Genomic DNA, 23,087 nt, shown 5'->3' on the forward strand with positions numbered 1-23,087 from the left:
TATTCTGGGTCAAGAACATGAGGTTCTGTTCTCCTATCCCATGTATGAATGTGAGTCTCTATTCTCTTTTCCCAAACAAGGTGTGGACTAGTCATGGAAGCCTCCATAGTTGGGAATGTTTTGCCTTAAGTCTTGGGGTATTAAGGAATGATCTGAAAGAGCTTAAATGTATTCTGCGCCCCAGCGTATCCTATAATTCTGGACAACTGAGACACTCCCCTCCACTGAGCAGCTCACAGAGATGGATCAGAGTTTTGGTGCTGTGCCCTCTGACCATGCCCCCTCTGCTCCTGCTTGCTGCCAGTTCCTCTGCTCTGCAGCAACAGTCAGTTGGTGGTATGATTGCTCCTGCCCCCATTTGTGTGTTAGTTTAATTTTTACCCTGTTTTTGAGCAGTGGCAGCAGTTATTTCTTTCTGGCTTCCTCTTTCTCCCTGGTTATTAACATTTTGGTGGTTTAACCCACCTTATCCTCTGCCAAAGCTTCTCCCTGCAGCTCCTCTGTCCCCATACAGGCAGGGCAGAGAGGTCACAAAGCACCAGGTTAAATCCAAGCAATGTTCCATTTGTGAGGTAGTCATCCCAGGAATGACAGATAATGAGTTGTGCCTAGCCTGCACCCAGCCAGCTAATTTCAAAAGGCTCAACATATAGATGAATAAAACAAAGTTTTACTTGAGGAATCTGGCCTGTATGGTGTCAATCCCTTTCCTGGGGGGCTTCCTAATTTCAGTGGATCTAGCAGATGAATACTTCTATATTCTCTTCAAACTGTGTCATTCAGACTTCTGAGGTTTGCCTATGGCAGGAAACATCAATATCAAACAGTCCTGTTCAGCTTGTCCTCGGCCCCCAGGTTTTTATAAAGATGCTGGTGGTGATAGTTGCCAAACTCTTGGTCACAGGGAATGCACCTGTATCCATTCCTGAACCACATCCCGATGAGAGATCCATCACAGTCAGCAGCACACAGAGCCATTCTTGGACATTGATCTCCTACAGGGGCATGGCTTTATCAATGTAAAGAAAAATTCCCTTACTCAATCCACCAGCATAATTCATGTGGGAGCAGAAATAGATGTGTTGATAGCAAAGATCTATCCATCACTAAAAACATTTCAGAAAAATCTTGGATCTTATCTTGCTCTGGAGCTGTAGGAGGACTACCATAGCACTGTGCCTTCAATTGCTAGGCCTTCTGGTGTCATATATAGAGATAATTGCATCAGCACAATCACATCTCAGAAGCCTTCATGCTAAAGGTGCGGGATTGTTTCATGGAATACATGAAAGATTAAGTACAGATTCCAACACAGGTAGTCCACTCCCTAGAATGGTGGTTGGACCATGACAGTGTCTGCAAAGTCATGCCCATCTGCCTTCGGGATCCTCTTTCTCACAACTGACTAGCACACTTGGAGACTCAAGCATCTCAGGGCCTCTGGAGCCTGGAGGAAAATGCTCACAGCATAATCTCTGTAGAGCTGAAAGAGTGGTCAAGCTGGCTCTGAGAAGGTTCCATTCTGGTATAGAGTGGAACTATGTCCTGTTCAGTCAGACAACATGACTGTGGTCACACATTTAAACAACCAAGAGGGGAACAAGGAGTCCAGTGCTATATGCAGAGGCAATGGAAATAATGAAGGTGGATGGAGCAGTTTCTTTTCCTCCAAGTGATCCCCATAAAAGGGGATCTGAAACAAAAAGCTGACAGGCTCAGCAAACACAGGGTCAGTAACTCCAAGTCTTGATTGAATCAGAAGGTTATCAATCTTAGTGTTCAGACTTTTTGTCTCCATTCAACCGACCTCTTCACAAATTATACGAGTGCAAGAGGCCAAAATCTTCTCCAGAAAGACAGACTCCAGATCCAAGGGGACAAATGCCTTATCATGCAGTTGGTCACAGGACCTTTTCTATGTATTTCCACCATTTCCGCTAGTGGGGAAAGTGGTCCAAACAATAAAGTGAGAACAAGCATCCACATTGGCTGAGGAAACACCTTGGTTTCTGACCTGATAGAACTGAACCAGAGGCCTCCACTCCAGCTTCCATGGAGACTGGAAATTCTCTACAAGTCCTTTTCTTCATCGGTTTCGGAAATGATTTCAACTAACAGTTTTTCTTTTGAAAGATAAGCACTAGAAGGTGTGAGCTAGCCCTCCAGAGTCCTTAAGGTCTTTACTTTCATTTAGGCCAGTATTGATACAGAGATTGATAAGACTGGGACTTTTCAGCTTGGAAAAGAGATGACATGGGGAGCATATGATAGAGGTCTATAAAATCATGACTGGTGTAGAGAAAGTAAATAAGGAAGTGTTATTTACTCCTCATAACACAGGAACTAGGGGCCACCAAATGAAATTAATAGGCAGCAGGATTAAAACAAACAAAAGGAAGTATTTTTTCATACAACGCACAGTCAACCTGTGGAACTCCTTGCCAGAGGATGTTGTGAAGGCCAAGACTATAACAGGATTCAAAAAAGAACTAGATAAATTAATGGAGGATAGGTCCATCAATGACTATTAGCCAGGATGGGCAGGGATGGTGTACCTAGCCTCTCTTTGCCAGAAGCTGGGGATGGGCAACAGAGGATGGATCACTTGTTGATTATCTGTTCTGTTCATTTCCTCTGGGGCACCTGGCATTGGCCACTGTCAGAAGACGGATACTGGGCTAGATGGACCTTTGATCTGACACAGTGTGGCCGTTGTTATGTTCTTACACTCCGCTATAATGTCCAGATTCATTTGCTGGTGCCCAGAGCACAGTGCTAATCCCATAAAGCTAGGAATTCCAGTCATTTTGGACTTTCTCCAAGAAGGCAGAAACAGAAGTCTCCAACCCAGCACCATTGTATGTAAAGTATCTACTCATAGATAGTAGTGTGCTTTACCCAGGGACCCTAGGCTCACTTGCAGAAAACCCCCAGGTAGCCAAATTTCTTAGAGCAGTACAATCAGACCAACCAGTGGTCAGGCCCCTCATCCAAAATGGAACCTACCTGTCCAGTGGTATTACCTTTAAAATTATACCATCTTGATCATGGAACCAATGTCCATATCCCCAAAAAAATGCTTGCTTTATAAACTGGGAATTATTAAAAATAAAAGGACTCCTGATGCCTATTTATTACTTGCTCCCAAGTAATCAGCAATCTCCTGTAAGCATCCTTTTGACTCAACAGGGCATACTTCATATTTAAATTTGTTTCAGTTTTTGTGCAGTGAGACATGGGTTTAGTTGTAGAAAGTCAGGAAATTTTTAGTCCTAGAAAGCCCACAATGCATCAATACTTAGAGGAAGTATTTTTTCTTCTTCTTTTTTTCACTTTATTCTTTGACATCCTAACTCATTCGTGCCCTCTTAATCTTCCTAGTTTCACTGGGTCAGACTATGGGAAGGGTCATATCTGTAACCTAGTTGACATATAACTGATTTGAGATGTTCTGAACATTCTCATCCTTTAAGATATCATATCCCTCACTGTTATTTGTAGCCCTTTCAATCTTTGGTGTTGAAAACAAAGGGCTGATCTTTGAGTGACTGTCCACGCATTTTCCATTCTTTGTAAGCATGCTCTCGCAAGCACGAGATTGTATTATTTTGAATGGCAGTGTCCATTGGGCTGCACCTGCTTCTTTACTGCCCTCTGATTTCCTGTATCCATGGACATAAAGGGTCCAGTGGCTGCAGACCACATTCAGTTCCTTTTTGCTCCCTATGATTGCAAGGTGGAACCCTGTAGTGCCCAAGTTCCTTGCTCTTAGCAAGTTATCTAGCATAGTTTATATTAGTTCAGAATACAGTAGTTGTTAATTATTGTACTTTAGATGAGGTTTTTTTGTTCCTTCCCCTATCCCCTGTTGGTTTAAAAGAAGTGTTTGTTGGACTTAAAAATAGAGTTGTGATGTTTTTTCTCCCTATATAACCTCTGTACAAGGGCCTTATCCCCTCCCCCCAACCACCATACAGCAGTTCTGAAATGGCCAACCATAAGTTGCTGATGTTCACTCTGCCTCTCCTGCAGTGCACTGATGCCTAGGAATGACAGGCATTCAGATGTCTGTTATGTCTGGAAGACAGACATGCTCCAGAATGCTGCTCTGTTCACAAAATCTTCTCCAAGAGGATCCAGAAGGCAAGAGATGCAAAACTGAAACACTTTCTCCCAGAAAGGCCCATGCAAGTCTCATTGGATCCTGGCAGACTTTTGGAAAACCACCAGATATCAGGTTAATCCAGTACCCAGGTAAGCTGGATTCCAAGCTGAGTTACTGAGCCATTTCGCATAAACCCCTTTTGTTGTCCATTTTGGTGGTGTCCTGAGCAAGTGGCCAGAAGGAGCATCACTTCCAGGACCAAGGCAGATACTGATTTCCGTCTTCAAATAGGGATCATAGGGCTTTCCCCTAAGGCTCACTTCTCTAGAAGCCTAAAAGTGGAGTCCAACACTGAAACTCAACCCAGCACCAGTGGTTTCTGTCCACACCAGAAACCACAGTGCCTCCAACACCAACCTCTCACCGAACACTCTGGCACTGAACATTGTGCTGCTGAGTGTCTCTATCATGAGATGTCTCTCTTTGGCACAAACTACTTTTTTCAAAAACAATAGAGACTGTCGCTCCAGTTGTTCAAGGACTGTGTGTATCAGCACGAATGTACTACTTGATGCGAACATACCTTTCTCATTGAGAGGCTACAGAAGGTCATTACCAAATAACCCACAGTACCAACAGGGCATGTGTAACAGAAGTGCCCCTCAACCTCAGAGGCACATAGCAGGGCTTCCTCTCCTGAGCATGCCCCCTCTTCTCTGCGTCTGGCATAGTGAGAGTCCAGCAGAGAATTGAGGGATGAATCCTTGAGGGATACCAGAAAAATCGGGATCCAATAGGGAGCACCTTTGGGGTATCCACCAATTGCACCTGTGCTCGTTGCCCTGGGAAGTAAATCCATACTCAAGGAATTGGCATAATCCGGAGTCTTTAGAGACAGATTCACGTTGCCAAGTATGCAGCTTCATTTGTATCAGGCTTCTCTCCTGTCCCATCTTCAACTTGTGACGGGCAAGGAAGAATATAGTAGGAATGGCCATTCTCCCAAACCTTTTCAGCCTCTGGCTATCTTATTGCCCTTTCCAGATAAAGCTGTTAGAGCCCCATCCCCCATTCACAGCTTCTGTGGATGAGCTGAAAGTCTTCCAGGACTTACTGAAAAGAATTATGGAGATGATGGATATCCCACTGTAAAGTTATACAGGAGAAAACACCACAAGCTTCTGGATATTCTTTAGTCTTCCTTTATGGGGCAACTGGCCAAGCCCCTTAATGATGGGCTACTGAGACTGGCCAAAATGATTTGGCAAATGCCTATCTCAATGACAGCAGTCTCTAAAAGCAGCCAGTAGATACTAAGTGACTGCTAAACGGTTTGAATATATTTACCGGTACACCACCTCTAATGCTCTTGTGGTGGAGGCAGGTCAAGAAAAATCAAATCAGCAAGGTCAACCCAAATCGACTCCTTTGGAGAAAGACCCAAATAAATTAGACCTCTTTGGGAGGAAGGCGTCTCCTCTGCAAGCTCTCAGACGAGAGTAGCAAATTATTGGGCATTACTCTCAAAATACATCTTTCTGCTTTGGGACAGACTTTCCATCTGCATAGAGTCCAGAAAGACTAGCATGAGTAATTAAAATCCCTCATGACTGGCACATGAAGCAGCCCTCATCTGACACAGCAGCTAGAACAATCGTCACCACCATGTTGATGAGATTTTCCTGGTTGCAGGCATTGGAATTCCCATGGAGGTCCAGGTAAGCATTGAGGACCTCCCACTTGAGGGCAACAAGCTCTTCTGTGAGGTATGGATGAAACACTCCATAATCCAAAGGACTCAAGAACATTGAGGCATCAGGTAAGAAACTGGACTACCTTCAGATCCACTATTCCCAAGAAGCAGTTCAGGGATAGTTGATTTCATTCATATTGCTACTTAATTCCAAAGAAGAAAGGTGATTGGAGACCTGTCCTTGATCTTCATAGTAATCTCAACATCTTCATCTGTTGCTTCAAAATTCTGTATAGTTTCCTAGAATGTGAGCACATGTTTCAGAGAACGCTAATGCTGAGCTGCTCAGATAGAATTTTTTTTCCATTTGGCTTTATGTATCTGTCTGATATAAGATTTTCTGCTTTGGAGCAAGAAGTCTTGAACCACAGCCAAGCAGCTTTTCTGTAGCCAGCCAGCATCCAAGCTGTCAGATGCAATGTGCAGGGGCTGGATAGACATCCCCAAGTAAGTATCAATCCTCTAAGGAGATGAAATCAAACGGTTTTCCTATTGCTAACACCTTTGCTTCCTCAGAGCTGATTTCAACTGAGTATTCAGTAATAGAGGAGAGAAACTTCAGTATCCAAGCTGATAAGCCCACATCCATTCTTGTCTTCTACATCTCCCTATTGTCTTCAGTCTTGAAACAGGTAGACTTTGCTACCAAGTTGCCCAGAAGACTTTTCTGGATCTTGATCCTTCTTGGAAGTATTTGCATTGCGTCTCTACCTGAAAACACCAGAGGTGGTTCAGCAATTTCTACTAATCTCTGGGATTTAACCATGCCCTTTCTGCCTTCTGAAGTAGAATCTTGGCCTCCAGAGCTGTAAATAAATTGGCAGTTTAGGGCTCCTACTTTGTCCATTGCAATCATAGTTGTAAAGCTGATCTTGAGACAGCAGTAAGCAAAATCATTTCACTTATTTTTTTTATCCCTTAGGGGACCAGATTTTCAGAGCTGTGTCCCTTGAATGATACCATTTGCTGAGCTCATTTTTCCTTACTGCTTGCTCGTCCCTAGTTTCTCAGACTGTGGGATAGGTTGTTATCCAGTTGAAAAAGCTAAGCTGCCACCAGTATTGCCACATTTGTGAGAGAAGCCCAGCACAGATGTTTCACGCTGGAGGGGAGGTTATTCATAAAAAAGGAGTAATCAGATAGATACTTGATTGATACTTCATATATCAAAATTTTCTACAAGAGGATGCAGAATCTGTCTGCTTAGTCTAATCTCAGATACATGGGTTTATTGTGTAACTTCTACAGTTGATGATTTTATGAAATATATCAAATGAAGGCCTTGCCAAAACAGATTAGAATCAATATCAGGATCAATATCTGATAGAAAAGTGAATATTTTCACATTTTCTTGTAGAAAATTCAGTTTTTTTAATTTCATGCTTTTTGTTTTGTTGGCTTAATAATCAATTTTTATACATGTCTACATATTTCAGGGCACCTAAGTAGTATCAGACATCTCTCCCAAGAGAGACATTATTAAGAACACTAAAAAAGGATTTTTTAAAAACAAACTAAACTGATTTAACAATATTCATTACCTGTTTGTTGCCAAGTCTGAATCATACTAAGACATAAAAAAAAAAGTTCTTCAGCCATCACATTTATTATAATGTACATGAGCAACATTAATCATGTGCAGTTTTGATTATAATAAATGTGATGGCTGAAGAACTTTTTTTTTTAAACAGTTGCTATAATTTTGTAGTACTTTCTTCTGTAAGTTTCTTGACCTGCAAACACTTAACTTCATGTTTTGATACAAGGAAGATCTTTTGAAAGGTATATTAGAGGTATACTTGCCTTTCCTTGAAAGCAAACTTCTTTTAAGTTTATTTCCTTGAAAAGGCGCTTACAGCTGAAGTCTAATTCTACTTCATTCTTGCTCATGGTAGAATGGTTTTTAGCTAAAATATTTGTCTAAATATGAGTTAGTTCTTTAAAACACATGATGTAGGATGCCATATCTACAGGAATAAGATGGTTAAGGTAATATCTTTTATTGGACCAACTTCTGTTGGTGAAAGAGACAAGCGTTTGAGCTTACAGAGACCTCTTCTTCAGGTCTGGGAAGCATAATCAGAGTGTCACAGCTAAATACATGGTGGAATATATCCTTTAACACAAGTAGTTAACACATTTCAAGGGACCGTTAAAGGTGAAGTAGCCCATTAACACCCTTCCAGACAAAGGAAGTCAGCTGGGTGGTGGGGGGCCACTGTTACTGGGTTATAGATTATTGTACAGTAACCCCTCACTTAACGTCATCCTGGTTAACATTTTGTTATGTTGCTGATCAATTAGAGAACATGCTCCTTTAAAGTTGTACAATGCTCCCTTATAACATTATTTGGCAGCTGCGTGCTTTGTCCACTGCTTCCAGGAAGAGCAGCCCATTGGAGCTAGCTGGTGGGGACTTGGAACCAGGGTGGACCGGCAGCCCCCCATCAGCTCCCCTAAGTTCCCTGTGCGGCAGCCACCCAGCAGGCTATCAATTGCTGGGCAGTTCAGCTGTTCTCCCCGCCTCCTTTCCACCCACTGCCATATGCTGCTTCTGCTCTCTGCCTTGGAGCTGCTCCTGGGAGCCTCCTGCTTGCTGTGCAGAGGGGGAGCGGGGAAAGGGGTGCTAATGTCAGGGTGTCCCCCTTCCCCCTGCTCCTCCCCCCCACTCCTGTACCCTGTCTCCAAGCGGGGGGAACAGGACAGGACAGGGCTCAGGACTGAGGGAGCTTGCTGGCAGCAGCTTCTGTCTCAACTTGCTGATCTACTCAAAAAGGCAGTGTACTTAGAGTGGGATCAGCATACTTAAAGGGGCAAAGTGCGTGTCTCTCTCACACCCGGTGTGTGTCTCTGTCTCTCCCCCCCACACACACACACACACTCTTCCCCCTTCTCACATGCACATCATGGTGTATGTCTGTATCTCTCTGCCATGCTGTCTCCCTTCCCTCCATTTGTGCTGTCTCATAGAGTGTGAGGCTACATTAACAACATGTTAACCCTTGAAGGCTCAGTTGAGTGCTAGTTCATCATTTAGCAGTAAGGCATTCCTTGGGAAATATCCCACCCTCTGACTTCACCACCTCAACCAAGCTTCACAATCATCATTGCTGTGTACAGTATTAAATTGTTTGTTAAAAACGTATACTGTGTGTGTGTCTGTCTGTCTCTCTGGCGAAAAAATTTCCCTGGAAACTTACCCCCTCCATTTACATTAATTCTTGTCGGGAAACTGGATTCACTTAGCATCGTTTTGATTAAAGTAGCATTTTTCAGGAACATAACTATAACATTAAGCGACGAGTTACAGTATTAAGTTATAAATCCAGTGTGTCTATTCAGTCCATGATATTTAGTGTCTAGCAAAGTTATGAATTTAGGCTCCCTGGGTCATCTTTTGAAAGTGTTGTGCAGGTTTCCTTTGACAATGAGGATAGATGGGTCAGATATAGTGATTGTGAAAAGTGGAATAGTATTTTGAAAAGTATTCACCCAAGGGTGAGTGATATGGTGTTTTTGTCTTTATCATGTTTCTGTGTGAGTTCATTTGAGAGTGTAGTGATGTTCTGTTTTCACCCACATAGTTGTTATTGAGGCATGTAGTGCACTGGATGAGGTACAACACATGTTGTGAGAGGCATGTGTAGGACTCATGGATCTTGCAATGCGTTGTAGGAGGTATTGATCATTGTAGCAGTGGAGAAATGGCTGCATGTTTTGCATCTGTTGTTCGGCATGGTGTGATGCTGCTTTGTGTTCATGTGTCCTGGTCTGTGGAGAGCTTGCTTCTGATGATGAGCTTGAAGAGGTTCGGGGATTGTTTGAAGGCCAGAAGAGGTGGTTCAAGAAATATTTCTTTCATGATTGTGTCCCCATTAAGTATGGGTTGTAGTTGTTTGATACCCTATGTGGGTTCCAGTGTGAGGTGGTAGGTGACAACTTAGGGGTGTGCGGTTGGAGGGGTTTTTATATCTCTATTGAAGCAGGTTCTCTTGAGGTATTTGTATTGCCCGTTCCATGATGTGAGCTACTTCTCTGGTGAAGTGTCCTTGTTTGGTGAAAGCGGTGCTGAGTGTATTAAGATGTATATCCTGGACTTTCTCCTCGGAGAATATTATGTAGTATCTGAGGACCTGACTGTAGATAACAAATTCCTTCGTGTGTTTGGGGTGTTTACTGGAAATCTACAGGATTGGTTATAAGGAATGTCTCATTCTGCACTTTACCATAATTGAAATATTTTAGATCTTTAAGGCTTTTATTAATGTAATTTATGCAGACTTTTATTTTTCACAGATAAGGAATCACTTTTCAATTCCTCTGAGTCTTTTTGAAGATGGAATATGTCTAGGAACTGCTTCACCAATAAATGAATTTAACATACCATTGACCTCTTACAGGTGATTATTTACATTCTTCTTTTAATACAGAATATATCATATAAGTACTGATGACTATTCTAGTAAATACAAAGGCAAGTTATACATATTTTTTGATTGAAAATTAAGCAAGTTTTCCAGAATTGTTCTTTTCATTATTGAAAGTTTAGAACTGTTGATAATATAGAAGCAGCCATACCATGTCATGCTAAGTTTTTCTCAGCACCTCAAAGTTAAAGGAGATAAATATTTGGCAGGGAGACTTCAAGATGCTCCAAGTCTGGGATTTTTAAAGAAGTTTAGGGTACTGGGCATCTGATTCCCATTGACTCCTTTGAAAATTCCAGCCCAAGCGCTGCAGGAAATGATTATGGTCATCCAATAAAGAGCAGTCTCTACACTTGATTGAATGATTAGGGGCGCTAAGATTGAAATTCCTTTTGCCCCTCCCATTGTCACCTTTGGAAAACATTTTTTGCTACGTTTTATTGTAAATACTGTAGTTAAATTATATTTCTGGTTATAGTTTTTCAAAATTATTTAGTGGTGTTAGTATCATCCGATTCATTGCACAGGTAGTTCCGTCAGTCTGATGGTAGGAGCATCCTACTAATAGGTTTAATCAGCTGGGCACATGTTTACTCTAATACTGTGGCTGAATCTAGGAAGCAAATTAGATTAAATTGGTGCCATACTTAAAAAAGCAAAATATTTGTCATTATCCCTCATATTTTATGCTTTATGTGCCTCAGAGAAGGGCAGTATCTGAGATTTGTATTAGCTTGACACCCCATAACAGAAAAAAGCAGGAATCTTGGCTCCTACTCTTCCTAATACACAGATAAGTTTCAAGGCCCCTTATGACAGGTTTCAGAGTAGCAGCCGTGTTAGTCTGTATCCGCAAAAAAAACAGGAGTACTTGTGGCACCTTAAAGACTAACAAATTTATTTAAGCATGAGCTTTCGTGAGCTACAGCTCACTTCTTCGGATGCATAGAATGGAACACACAGACAGGGGATATTTATACATACAGAGAACATGAAAAGGTGGAAGTATGCATACCAAGAGGCAGAGTCTAATCAATTGAGATGAGCTATCGTTAGCAGGAGGAAAAAAAACTTTTTGAAGTGATAATTAAGATGGCCCATAGAAGGTGTGAGGAGAACTTAACATAGGGAAATAGATTCAATTGGTGTAATGACCCAACCATTCCCAGTCTTTGTTTAACCCACAGTTAATAGTATCTAGTTTTCATATTAATTCAAGTTCAGCAGTTTCTCTGTGGAGTCTGTTTTTGAAGTTTTTTTGTTGCAAAATTGCCACCTTCAAGTCTGTCACTGAGTGGTTAGAGAGGTTGAAGTGTTCTCTCCAATAGTCACTGCTTTCCAGTGAGTTCTGTAATGGGGTGCACAATACCACTCAAAGAACCCTTTGGTTAGAAGCATTTTTTTGCTTCCTCTTTTAATAGCTTTGTTTTGTTTTAATTTTATATTGAGAAACAGTTGTTTAAAACCAACAAATTTGGTAAATATATAATATTTGAATTTTGTTATTAAAATTTCTATTTTAAAAAGTTTGTTACTGAGAGGTTAGAAAGCTATCAGAAGCATTTAAAAATGTTTTCCTCTGCAGATCACTACTTTGTTTGCAACCAGTAACTGATGAAAATGGAATTGGTGGAGAATATGAAATGTGTGAAGGAATTAGCTTTGATGAAATTATGAAAAATTTTGGCAACTTAATACAGAGGAAATGCCAGTCTGTGAAATCAACTAATCATTCACTTATCATTAATGTTGTGCCAGTAAAAGATACCTTGACATCTTCAGTATGTGCAGATGATCGATGGGATTTACCATATGTTATTCATTTATGGCCCTCTGTCCTTCTCCGCAATCTTCTTCCTTATCCAATTGCTTATTCTCTAGAGGTAATCTTTACAATTATTATTTTTGTATTTTTCTGGTATATGCTGTGTAATTTGGTTGAAAGTAAACATTCTTTTACGGGCAGGCCTAAATAAGCACAGAAATGTTTCTGCTGCATTATCAGTTAAACACAACTATAGATGTTATAGGAGTGATGTTTCGTCTGTTGGAGGAGAAACAGATACCATAGTATGAAAGATGCTATCCTGAATTATAAATACATCAAATATATGAAATGCAGGCAAAAAAAACTTTCAACACTTCCACTATAGGCAAGTTTAGTACAGTACATATTAACTTTGCCATATGAGACTCCATTTTTGATTGTCAAGTAGAGCTGGATCCTAGTAACTCTGCAGCACAAATATGCAAGATCCGTTTTCATGTGGACTGTGACTGCCTCAAGAAACAGTGGCATCAATAGGAGTATGTCCTAGCATATTACCAGGGGAAGAGCAATGGAAATTTAGAAGGGAGACACCAAAAATAAACATCTATTTTGATGTAAGCGCTCTTTATATTCAGCAAACAGACATACAAATAATAAGTCCTGTTCTGAGCTGTGTTGTCAAAACTCACCCAAGTGACTCTCTCAAGTAGAGACTATTACTTCTAATACAAATAAGAGCAACAGATAGACTGTTTTCCACATTTGTCATTAAATAAAACAAATTCCAGAAACAGATGCAGTTAAAAAAATTAACTTTCACCTACCTCAGGCTGATAATAGGTCCTTCAGTTGAACTCTGCAATGATTTTAGATTTCCTATAGATAATGGGTAAAATATTTTAACACTGATTTAGGAGCCTAAATCCCATTGAAAATCATTGCATCAATGGCTACTTAATTCACCCTTTTTCATCTTTGTTTAAAAAAAGCGGGGTGGTTACAGATTGGTGATTGACAGGCATTGTTTACATACTGATGACTTTAAAAATGAAGAGGTTTTCCCTCTCCCCAAGAGAAACAATATTTTGACTCAGAAGTGCTTCTTAATTAGACTAATGTGAAATTTTCCTTTTTTGGGGAAGGCATGGAATGTGCTGTATATGGCTTTTCAATACCAGGTGCACTTGGTAATTAAACAGATAAATTATAGCTTCCAGTGTGGATTCCAATCTTCTTTCAGATTTGAGATGCATGTCGTGGTGGTGAGTGGGTGTACTGATGATTTTGACCATGCTAGAACCCTTGAAGACAGAAGTTGGTTGGTAGTAAGGGGCAATTTTATGTCATCACCAAAGGATTTTAACAATTGTGTTCAAGTATCTACTGTAGTTCTGGAGTTGCTTGATGTATATATGAGATCAATCACTGATGATTATTTTTTAATTTCATATCAAATGTATGGGGTTTTCATATGAATACAAATAAAAGTTAATCCAAAATGAAAGAAATTCACTATAATTAAAAAAATGTATAATTGAGTGATGACTACTAGAGATTTTTTTCTAGTGAATTCAGTAAAAGTTGCTAAATCTCAAAATACTTTTGCATTGTTTTCTTCATTTATTAATTTATCATTTATTACTTTTGTGTGACTAAAAGTGTGCTAAGGATTTCATAAACAAATAAGAGAAATTCTCTGCCAAAAAAAATTATATAATCAAGTCAAAGAAAAACAATATGGAGAGAATTGAGGGAAGAGAGGACAGAGCGGGTACAGCAATAAGATTAAAGGATTGTTTATGGCACAAAACTTCGTAATTAAGTGACATATGTACATGCTTTTTAAAATTTTGCCTATTCTGTACATCTAAAATAAATTTTTTAAAAGGTGCATAAAAATGGCAGAAATTAAACCAAGATGATGTTACAACTGTGTATCTTGTCCTATGTGAATGTAAAATATTTTTTTTAAGGGAAATGATAACAAATGGGACACTCTAGAGGATGGATGTTCAACTCAGATTCATAATGCAGTATTGGATCAAACCAAGCTGGAATTGCAGTTACTTAATTATCTTGATCAAAATTGGAAAAGCGAGTACCGTATAAGAACTAATCAGCAGGAAATTGGCTTCATCACATTCTCTTGTATCACTGAAGTGGATAAGACTGAACTAGATATTGCTGTTCATGTGACCTATGCAACTGGACAAATGATCATAGCAATTCACAGTCCATATTGGATGGTAAACAAAACTGGCCGAATGCTACAATACAAAGCCGATGGCATTCACCGCAAGCATCCTCCTGACTACAAAAAGCCACTTCTTTTTTCCTTCCAGCCTAAAAATTTCTTCCAAAATAACAAGGTACTGTAAGTGAATTTTATTAATAAACTGACAGCTAAGTAAAATTAGTTGTCATCCTTCCTTTACCAATTGAAAGTTTTTCAGAACTTTGAAAACTAATGACAGCTGTAAATGTAGCAATAAAGTTTATTGTATTTACTAGATAGCATGAAATTAGTAAATTTGTGCACCAATACAGCATTTTATGAGATTTCTTAAGGAGATAAGAAATTTACTTATATTTGGCTTGTAAGTGAAATGGTAAAATCGGAACTGGAAAATCCTTTAAGGCGTGATGTGTTACAATGGTCACCATTTAAAAAAAAAAAAAAAAAAAAAAGGCGCATTCACCAACAATTGCCATCATGGTACAGGAGATACTGCAGGTATTTCTGTATTCTTGGAATAGGACATAGGAGCCAGATCCCACTTTGAGCACTTGCAATTGCCACTGACAATGAAAAATGAAGAGATCAGTACTTCATATGATTTGTCCCTAACTGTGTCTCTTGGATATTAAATTAAGATAGCTACCATTGGTAAACGATATTTGTTACTTTAATAATAGGAGTCCCCAGATGCCCAAATCAGAAATAAGGAGTTCCATTGTGCTAGGTGCTATACAAACATATAGAAAGGCATGCTCTCTGCCCCAAACGATTTTCTGTCTTAAGGCCCTCATCCTACAAGCTGATCTCTATGAGCTCAATAATTTGCCCATGCAGATCTCCTTTGGGATCCAGGTTTAACTGAAGATAAAACATGCAGTGCAAAGGTCTAGATTCTAAATGGTCCAGAGTGGGTGAAAGATAACAAAAAAAACAGGTCAGCCTGTATCAACTTGGTTGAAAAATAAGCAAAAGTTGGAGAGCAAGAGACTGGTACAAACTAAATTAAATACACCTCTACCCCGATATAACACGACCCGATATAACACTAATTAGGATATAACGCGGTAAAGCAGTGCTCTGGGGGAGTGGGGCTGCGCACTCTGGCAGATCAAAGCAAGTTCGATATAACACAGTTTCACCTATAATGCAGTAAGGGAAGGAAATGTGGGTTTTTTGAGTGGTGGTGATAGGATGAGATTGACCCATTTTTTTTTGGATTTTGTTTTTTTGGAGGGATTACTTGGCAACTTGCTTAAGCATGGAACCCACCATTAAAATGATTAGGCCTTTGCTATCCTGATCCTAAAATATGTCATGATTAGAACAGGCCAGAGGGAAAGAGAGAACCATTTCCATCTGCCTAAACTAAATGCTCAGCAAAACCTTTGATGTTAATCTGTAGTTTTTGCCTTTGCCTCTCCTTATTTCTCCTTTTTTGTCTTCCTCTTTTTTCCTTCTGTCTGACTTAGTCAGCCAAGACAAATCTGTCTTTTTACAACACTGCTGAGCCTATGACCAAAAAGCAAGCTAAAAGTAACACTTTATACAGTCTGATTCTAGTAAAAGTTTACTATGTCTTGGAGTGGCTATTAAGATAATGATGTATGAATATAATTTCCTAGGAACTGGGTTGAAAGTGAGGGAATATGGGAGATAGAAGATGCATTGTCTGTTTTTATTATTTTTTTTCTTTCTCCTTTTGTGCTTTTAGGGTATTTTTAAAGAAATAAGATAAGTCTAAACTACTACTCAAGACCATTTAAACTGACTTTCTTTTTCGCCAAAATAAAAGGACAGTTAACATCACGTTTAATACTAAGAACTGTCAGTTTAAAAGTATATACCGTATTTTCCGGTGTATAAGACGACTTTCTATAATAAAAAACAACCCCCAAAAATCGGGGGTCGTCTTATACGCCGGGTATAAACAGCGGGCAGCCCAGAGCCCTCTGATTCCCGGCTGTGGCTGGGATTTAAAAGGCTCTGGGCTCCCCGCCGCAGCGGGCAGCCCAGAGCCCTCTGACTCCCCGCCGCGGCTGGGATTTAAAAGGCTCTGGGCTCCCCGCAGCAGCGGGCAGCCCAGAGCCCTCTGATTCCCGGCCGCGGCTGGGATTTAAAAGGCTCTGGGCTCCCCTCCGCAGCAGGCAGCCCAGAGCCCTCTGACTCCTGGCCGCGGCTGGGATTTAAAAGGCTCTGGGCTCCCCGCCGCAGCGGGCAGCCCAGAGCCCTCTGACTCCCCGCCGCGGCTGGGATTTAAAAGGCTCTGGGCTCCCCGCCGCAGCGGGCAGCCCAGAGCCCTCTGATTCCCGGCCGCGGCTGGGATTTAAAAGGCTCTGGGCTCCCCCCCTCGGAAGGGGGGGTCGTCTTATACAGGCCAAAACGTATGTTTTAACTGTAAAATTAGGGGGTCGTCTTATACGCCCAGTCGTCTTATACGCCGGAAAATACGGTAGTCAGAGGAAAGGGGAATATGGGAAATTGTTAAAATGAGTTTTACTTAACCTTTCAGACCCCAAATTAGGACATACTCCCACTCAGGGCAAAGCTTAAGCAAGTGCTTAAAGTAAAGCTGCTGCATAATGATGTTGCTTAAAAGGTTAATATATTTTTAGTAGTGGTTATTACAATGGAAGTAAGCTGGTGATAAGTTCACATAAAACTGCACTTTACTGTTTAATGTAACAGTTAAATAAGAATGTTAAATCACCTTTAAATCACCTTGTTGAGACAATAGATATTACAAGACTCTGTGTGTATTTAAAAGAAATGATGGTAGAAAGAAGATGGGGATAACAGAGAGAGGATCAGAAGACATGGTTGGTTGTTGATTTGGCTATTTTAAATGTTTTCCGTTAGTTTTCATGCTCGAACAAAAATGAATTTTCTTTTTACAGGTGCAGCTTATGGTGACTGACAGTGAACTGTCTGATCAGTTTTCTCTTGATACTGTTGGTAGTCATGGTTCTGTTAAATGTAAGAGTCACAAAAAGGAGTACCATGTGAGTATAATGTGTGTCTATCAAACTTCTGTATGTTAAGAAATATAAAAAATTAAGTGACACTAACAAATTTTAAACAATTTCCTTCATTCACAGGTTGGTGTCACCATAGATAACAGCAGTTTTAACATTACAAGAATCGTAACTTTTACCCCCTTTTTTATGGTCGCAAACAGAAGCAAATATACTTTAGAAGTAGCTGAAGAAGGCAAGGAAAAATGGATTCCTATCACTTTTCAGCAGGTAGATTTTTAAAAATCAAATCCTAAATATTTCAATTGTACACAGTTTCTCGAGTTTCTCAGGAAATTTTCAGTTTTCATTTCTCACACAAAGATTGTCTTAATATTTTATATGTGATACTGTTTGGTTATCCAGAAATCTGAGGGGCTGATTCTGGTACCCTAACTTCCACTGAATAGTACCTTACTCTAAACTAAATTGTAGCCTACCTTGCATGGCAGTGCAAGATTGGTAGGAGGCTTAAGGCACTTTCTACTCACATCACAGGTAGCAGCACTTGAGAAGCAGGCTCCACAGAATTGCTACATTCTTCTCCTGTCCCTCACAGAGGTGGGTGGGGAGTAGGTGCAGCTTTTCTTCTGTGCCTCCCATAGTATGTGGTGGTATAGTTGTGCTGACATGTTGGGCAGTGTGCAGTTTACTCCCTTTGCAAAGCAGCAGAAGAACTGGGGTCACATTTTCTTATGGATTGCTCTAGGACCAACATAACAATGTATTGCCCTTAGCACATGGCAGATCATATAGTGATAATGTAGCCTCTGTGAATAGTCTTACTAATTTCAACAGATTGCTTGCAGAGTAAGGTTTTACTTAAATAAGAGTATCAGAATCTGGCTATAAATAAATTGAAACCATATCTTACTGTTCTACTTTTAATAGTCGCTATTGTTAAATATAGAGTTTATACTTAATGATTATGGAAGAAAAAATACAATTGAATATAAAATTGTTAAATCACCATTCCTCATAAACAACATAGGAAATGCCACACTGGATCAAGCTGGAGGTCTATCTTTTTAAGTAACCTTTCCCTGGCAGTGGCCAGAACCAGATGCCTCAAAGGAAGTTGCTCAAAAGGAAAAAAATTTCCTGACTTCCATCAATTAAAGATTGGCTTTTCCCTTGAAGTATGAGGGTGTATTTCCATTCCAAGTTTTTTAAAAATGTCTAATGTAACAGTTCATTTTTCTCATTATCTGTACAAATGTCCTTTTATAAATACTAAGCTCTTCCATTAGTGACATCTAGTGAGAATAAGTTACATGGGGTAATTATACATGGAAAAAATTGGGTTTGTTTAGTCTGGAAAAGAGAAGACTGAGAGGGGACATAACAGTTTCCAAGTATGTAAAAGGTTGTTACAAGGAGGAGGAAGAAAAATTGTTTTTCTTAACCTCCGAGGATAGGACAAGAAGTAATGGGCTTAAATTGCAGCAAGGGAGGTTTAGGTTGGACGTTAGGAAAAACTTCCTAACTGTCAGGGTGGTTAAGCACTGGAATAAATTGCTTAGAGAGGTTGTGGAATCGCCATTGGAGATTTTTAACAGCCAGTTAGACAAACACTTGTGAGAGATGGTCTAGGTAATACTTAGTCCTGCCATAAGTGCAGGGGACTGGACTAGATGACCTCTCGAGGTCCCTTCCAGTTCTATGATTGTGTAAAAGAGATTTTCCATTAGTTTTAAATTTGCTGCCTTTCATTTCATTGAATGTCCCTTTGTTGTTGTCATGAGAGAATAAATAGGTTTATTTACCTTTTTGTGTTTCTTCATAATTCATTATTCTGTATATTATTATTTTGTATACATGTGTAACATATCCCCTCTTATTCACATCTCCCTAATCTCAACAGTCCATCTTTTCAAATCAGGGGTTCTCAAACTGGGGTCATGGGGTGGGGGAGGGTTATGAGCTGTCAGCCTCCACTCCCAAACCTGGCTTCACCTCTGGCACTTATCAATTAAAAACACTCTTTTAAAATATTTAACACTGTTATAAGGGGGGTCGCATTCAGAGGCTAGCTCTGTTGAAAACAGTCACCAATACAAAAGTTTCAAGGCTTTTATCATTTTCACTATGTCTGTTTCTTTTTGAGAAAAAGAAACTAGAACTGAACACAGTGTGCCAAGTGTAAAGGCATACCGTTGATTTATTTCAATTATATGAATGATCTGGAGAAAGGGGTAAACAGTGAGGTGGCAAAGTTTGTAGATGATACTAAACTGCTCAGGATAGTTAAGACCAAAGCAGACTGTGAAGAACTTCAAAAAGATCTCTCAAAACTAAGTGATTGGGTAACGAAATGGCAAATGAAATTTAATGTGGATAAATGTAAAGTAATGCACACTGGAAAAAATAACCGCAATTATACATACAATATGATGGGGGCTAATTTAGCTACAACAAATCAGGAAAGAGATCTTGGAGTAATTGTGGATAGTTCTCTGAAAACGTCCACGCGGTGTGCAGCTGCAGTCAAAAAAGCAAACAGGATGTTAGGAATCATTAAAAAAAGGATAGAGAATAAGGCGGAGAATATCTATTGCTCTTTTACAAATCCATGGTACGCCCACATCTTGAATACTGCATACAGATGTGGTCTCCTCATCTCAAAAAAGATGTACTGGCATTAGAAAAGGTTTAGAGAAGGGCAACTAAAATGATTAGGGGTTTGAAACGGGTCCCATATGAGGAGAGATTAAAGAGGCTAGGACTTTTCAGCTTGGAAAAGCGGAGACTAAGGGGGGGGAATGATAGAGATATATAAAATCATGAGTGGTGTGGAGAACGTGAATAAGGAAGTTATTTACTTGTTCCCATAATATAAGAACTAGGGGCCACCAAATGAAATTAATGGGCAGCAGGTTTAAAACAAATAAAAGGAAGTTCTTCTTCACACTGTGCACAGTCAACCTGTGGAACTCCTTGCCTAAGGAAGTTGTGAAGGCTAGGACTATAACAGGGTTTAAAAGAGAACTAGATAAATTCGTGGAGGTTAAGTCCATTCATGGCTCTTAGCCAGGATGGGTAAGGAATGGTGTCCCTAGCCTCTGTTTGTCAGAGGGTGGAGATGGATGGCAGGAGAGAGATCACTTGATCATTGCCTGTTAGGTTTAGTCCCACTGGGGCACCTGGTATTGGCCACTGTCAGTAGACAGGATACTGGGCTGGATGGACCTTTGGTCTGACTCAGTATGGCCATTCTTATGTTCTTATGTTATGTTCATAATGGCACTGTAATACTTTGTGTTCATTTTACATCCCATTTCTTGTGAACGATAATGTTTTGTTTGGTTTTTTTACTGCTACTGCTGAACATTGAGAAGATTTTTTTTGAGTTAATAATGCTTACATCTCTTTCCTGAGTAGTTACAGTTACTTTCATCTGCCATTGTTCTAGCCATTCACCCAACTTTCTCAAGTCTTTCTGAAGTTCCTCAAAGTCTCTAGTTTTGATTAAGCTAAATGATTTTGTACATCTGAAAATTTTTGCCACCTCATTGATCATCCCTTGTAACAGAATATTAATAAATATATGTAATGACACCAATCCTAGGGAACCTTTGAGCACTCTACTGATAATCTTTTTGCCATATTGAAAATTGACCATTTTATTTTGACTCCGTGTTTTCTCTTAGCCATTTTCTGATGCCCGATTATACTTACCTATTCTTGCCCAATGTCTACCTTGTTGCCAATTTGAGGGACCACGTCAAAAACTCTTTCAGAGTCCAGATAAAGTGTGCCAACTGGCTCTCCTTCATAGGCTATTTTGTTGACATGCCACAAAATGCTAAAAGATTACAGAAGTACAATTTTCCTTTACTTGATGCTATTACTGGCTTGGCCACATCATATTGTGCTCACCAAGGTGTTTTATAATTGCATTTTTACCAAGAATCAGAGAAACACAGGGCTGGAATGGACCTTGAGTAGTCATCTAGTCAGTCCTGAGACAGGACCAAGTATACCTAGATCCTCCCTTGACAGGTGTTTGTCCAACATGTTCTAAAAAACTTCCAGTGATAGAGATTCCACAATCTCCCTTGGTAACCTATTCCGTTGTTTTAACTCTCCCTATAGTTTGAAACTTTTTCCTAGTAACTAACCTAACTTTTCCTTTCTGTAAATTAAGCTGATTATTCAGTGCACGTGGACAACAATTGATCACCTTCCTCTATATAACAGCTTTTAATATATGTGAAGACGATTATCAGATCCTCTCGGTCATCTTTTCTCAAAACTAAATATACCCAGTTTTTTAACCTTTCCTCATAACTCATGTTATCTAAACCTTTTATCGTTTTTCTTGCTCTCTGTTGGATTCTCCCCAGTTAGTCCACATCTTTCTTAAAGTGTGGCACCCAAAACTGAGCACAGTACTCCAACTGAAGCCTCACCAATGCTGAGTATAGTAGGATAATTATGTCCCATGTCCTACATACAGCATTCCTGTTAATACATCCCAAAATATTAGCCTTTTTCACTACTACATCACATTGGGGTGTCATATACAATTTGTGATTGACTCTGTATCCCCTAGATCCTTTTCTGCAGTACCGTGTCTAACAGAAGTGTAGTACTTTGCACTTGTTTTTATTTAATTTCATCTGGTTGATTTCAGACCAATTCACCAATTTATCAAGGTTATTTTGAATTCTAATTCTGTGCTCCAAAGTGCTTACTACCCCTCCCAGCTTGGTGTCATCCACAAATGTTATAAGCATACTCTCCACTCCATCATCCAAGTCATTAATGAAAATATTGAACAGCACTGGACTCACTGGTTTTCCAGATACTAAAGTGAGGCTTTCTGGATCTCAGGATCATTGCTAAGAACATTTTAAAACATAGATAGATTTGTTGCCCTCTCGTTCTCCAGTATAGTAACAGATTTTTAACTGAATGTCCTCTGTATGTTCCCACTCCTGGGACAATCTGACTGGTGCAGCTTGAACAACAGCAGTGCCTATTGGAGCTTTCACGCACCTCTCCTGACCCTCCCTTCACTGTTTGTATTTGCATCATTCAGATTTGCATCTAGACATGAAACCGGATTAGATCCTTTGTCAGAAGGATAGATACTATTCTACACAAGGATTTGGGACAGGATCTGTATCACCCATGATTTTACCCATCAGATCTAAATACAATTGCTTGATTGGCAAACTCAATCATGGGATCGCTACACGGATCCAGGAAGGATTTCAGTCTTTGGATCTGAAAAGCATGGATCTGATTGTACAATGGAGAGAGAGAGACGGGAGTCCTATGACTTTGCAGGATGCTTTATCAGACAAGGAAGAGCAAATGAACAGCCACAGGAGTGTTGAACGTGGACTCTGGAGACATAACGTCTCCAGAAGAAAGTGTTTGGGGTGTCATTAGCTTCATCATTGTCAGAAGATGCTGTATTATACCATGAATTAGACAGAATGGCTAAAATGACAAAAAGATTTAATATTTATTCAGTGTCCATAGAGAAAGATGGTACAACCTATATTTGATATATTAGTGGTGTCTGCAAGACAGAGGGTTACACTTGCTTTACTAAATGAACTTTGTCAAGCAGCAAAAGCAACATGGTCTGCACCTCCATCAGTGCAGCTGATGTCTAAAAGGGTAGATTAATTATATCAGTTTCCCCAAGAAGACTTATTAATGTTTCACATCCATCCATCCCCAAATTCATTGGTGGTGGAAGCTACAGTGAAGAGATTCATTCAACACCAGATGAGAAGAAAGGGAAGAACATGCCAGGAAGAAGAA

General features: G+C 39.9%; 1 protein-coding gene across 4 annotated transcripts in view; it reads left to right on the forward strand.

The window, feature by feature from the left end:
• The window catches only part of VPS13A (vacuolar protein sorting 13 homolog A), a 303,373-nt gene that overhangs the window by 197,435 nt on the left and 82,851 nt on the right, over positions 1–23,087 (forward strand). For all 4 annotated transcript variants that reach the window (XM_039545239.1, XM_039545242.1, XM_039545240.1 and 1 more), the window contains 5 exons: positions 10,155–10,258; positions 11,871–12,168; positions 14,030–14,425; positions 17,190–17,294; positions 17,391–17,537. In XM_039545239.1, the coding sequence (XP_039401173.1) occupies positions 10,155–10,258; positions 11,871–12,168; positions 14,030–14,425; positions 17,190–17,294; positions 17,391–17,537 (1,050 nt within the window). The remainder of the gene's footprint in view (positions 1–10,154; positions 10,259–11,870; positions 12,169–14,029; positions 14,426–17,189; positions 17,295–17,390; positions 17,538–23,087) is intronic.

The sequence above is a fragment of the Mauremys reevesii genome, linkage group 6 (genome assembly GCF_016161935.1).
Source record: "Mauremys reevesii isolate NIE-2019 linkage group 6, ASM1616193v1, whole genome shotgun sequence".
NCBI lineage: Eukaryota > Metazoa > Chordata > Testudines > Geoemydidae > Mauremys > Mauremys reevesii.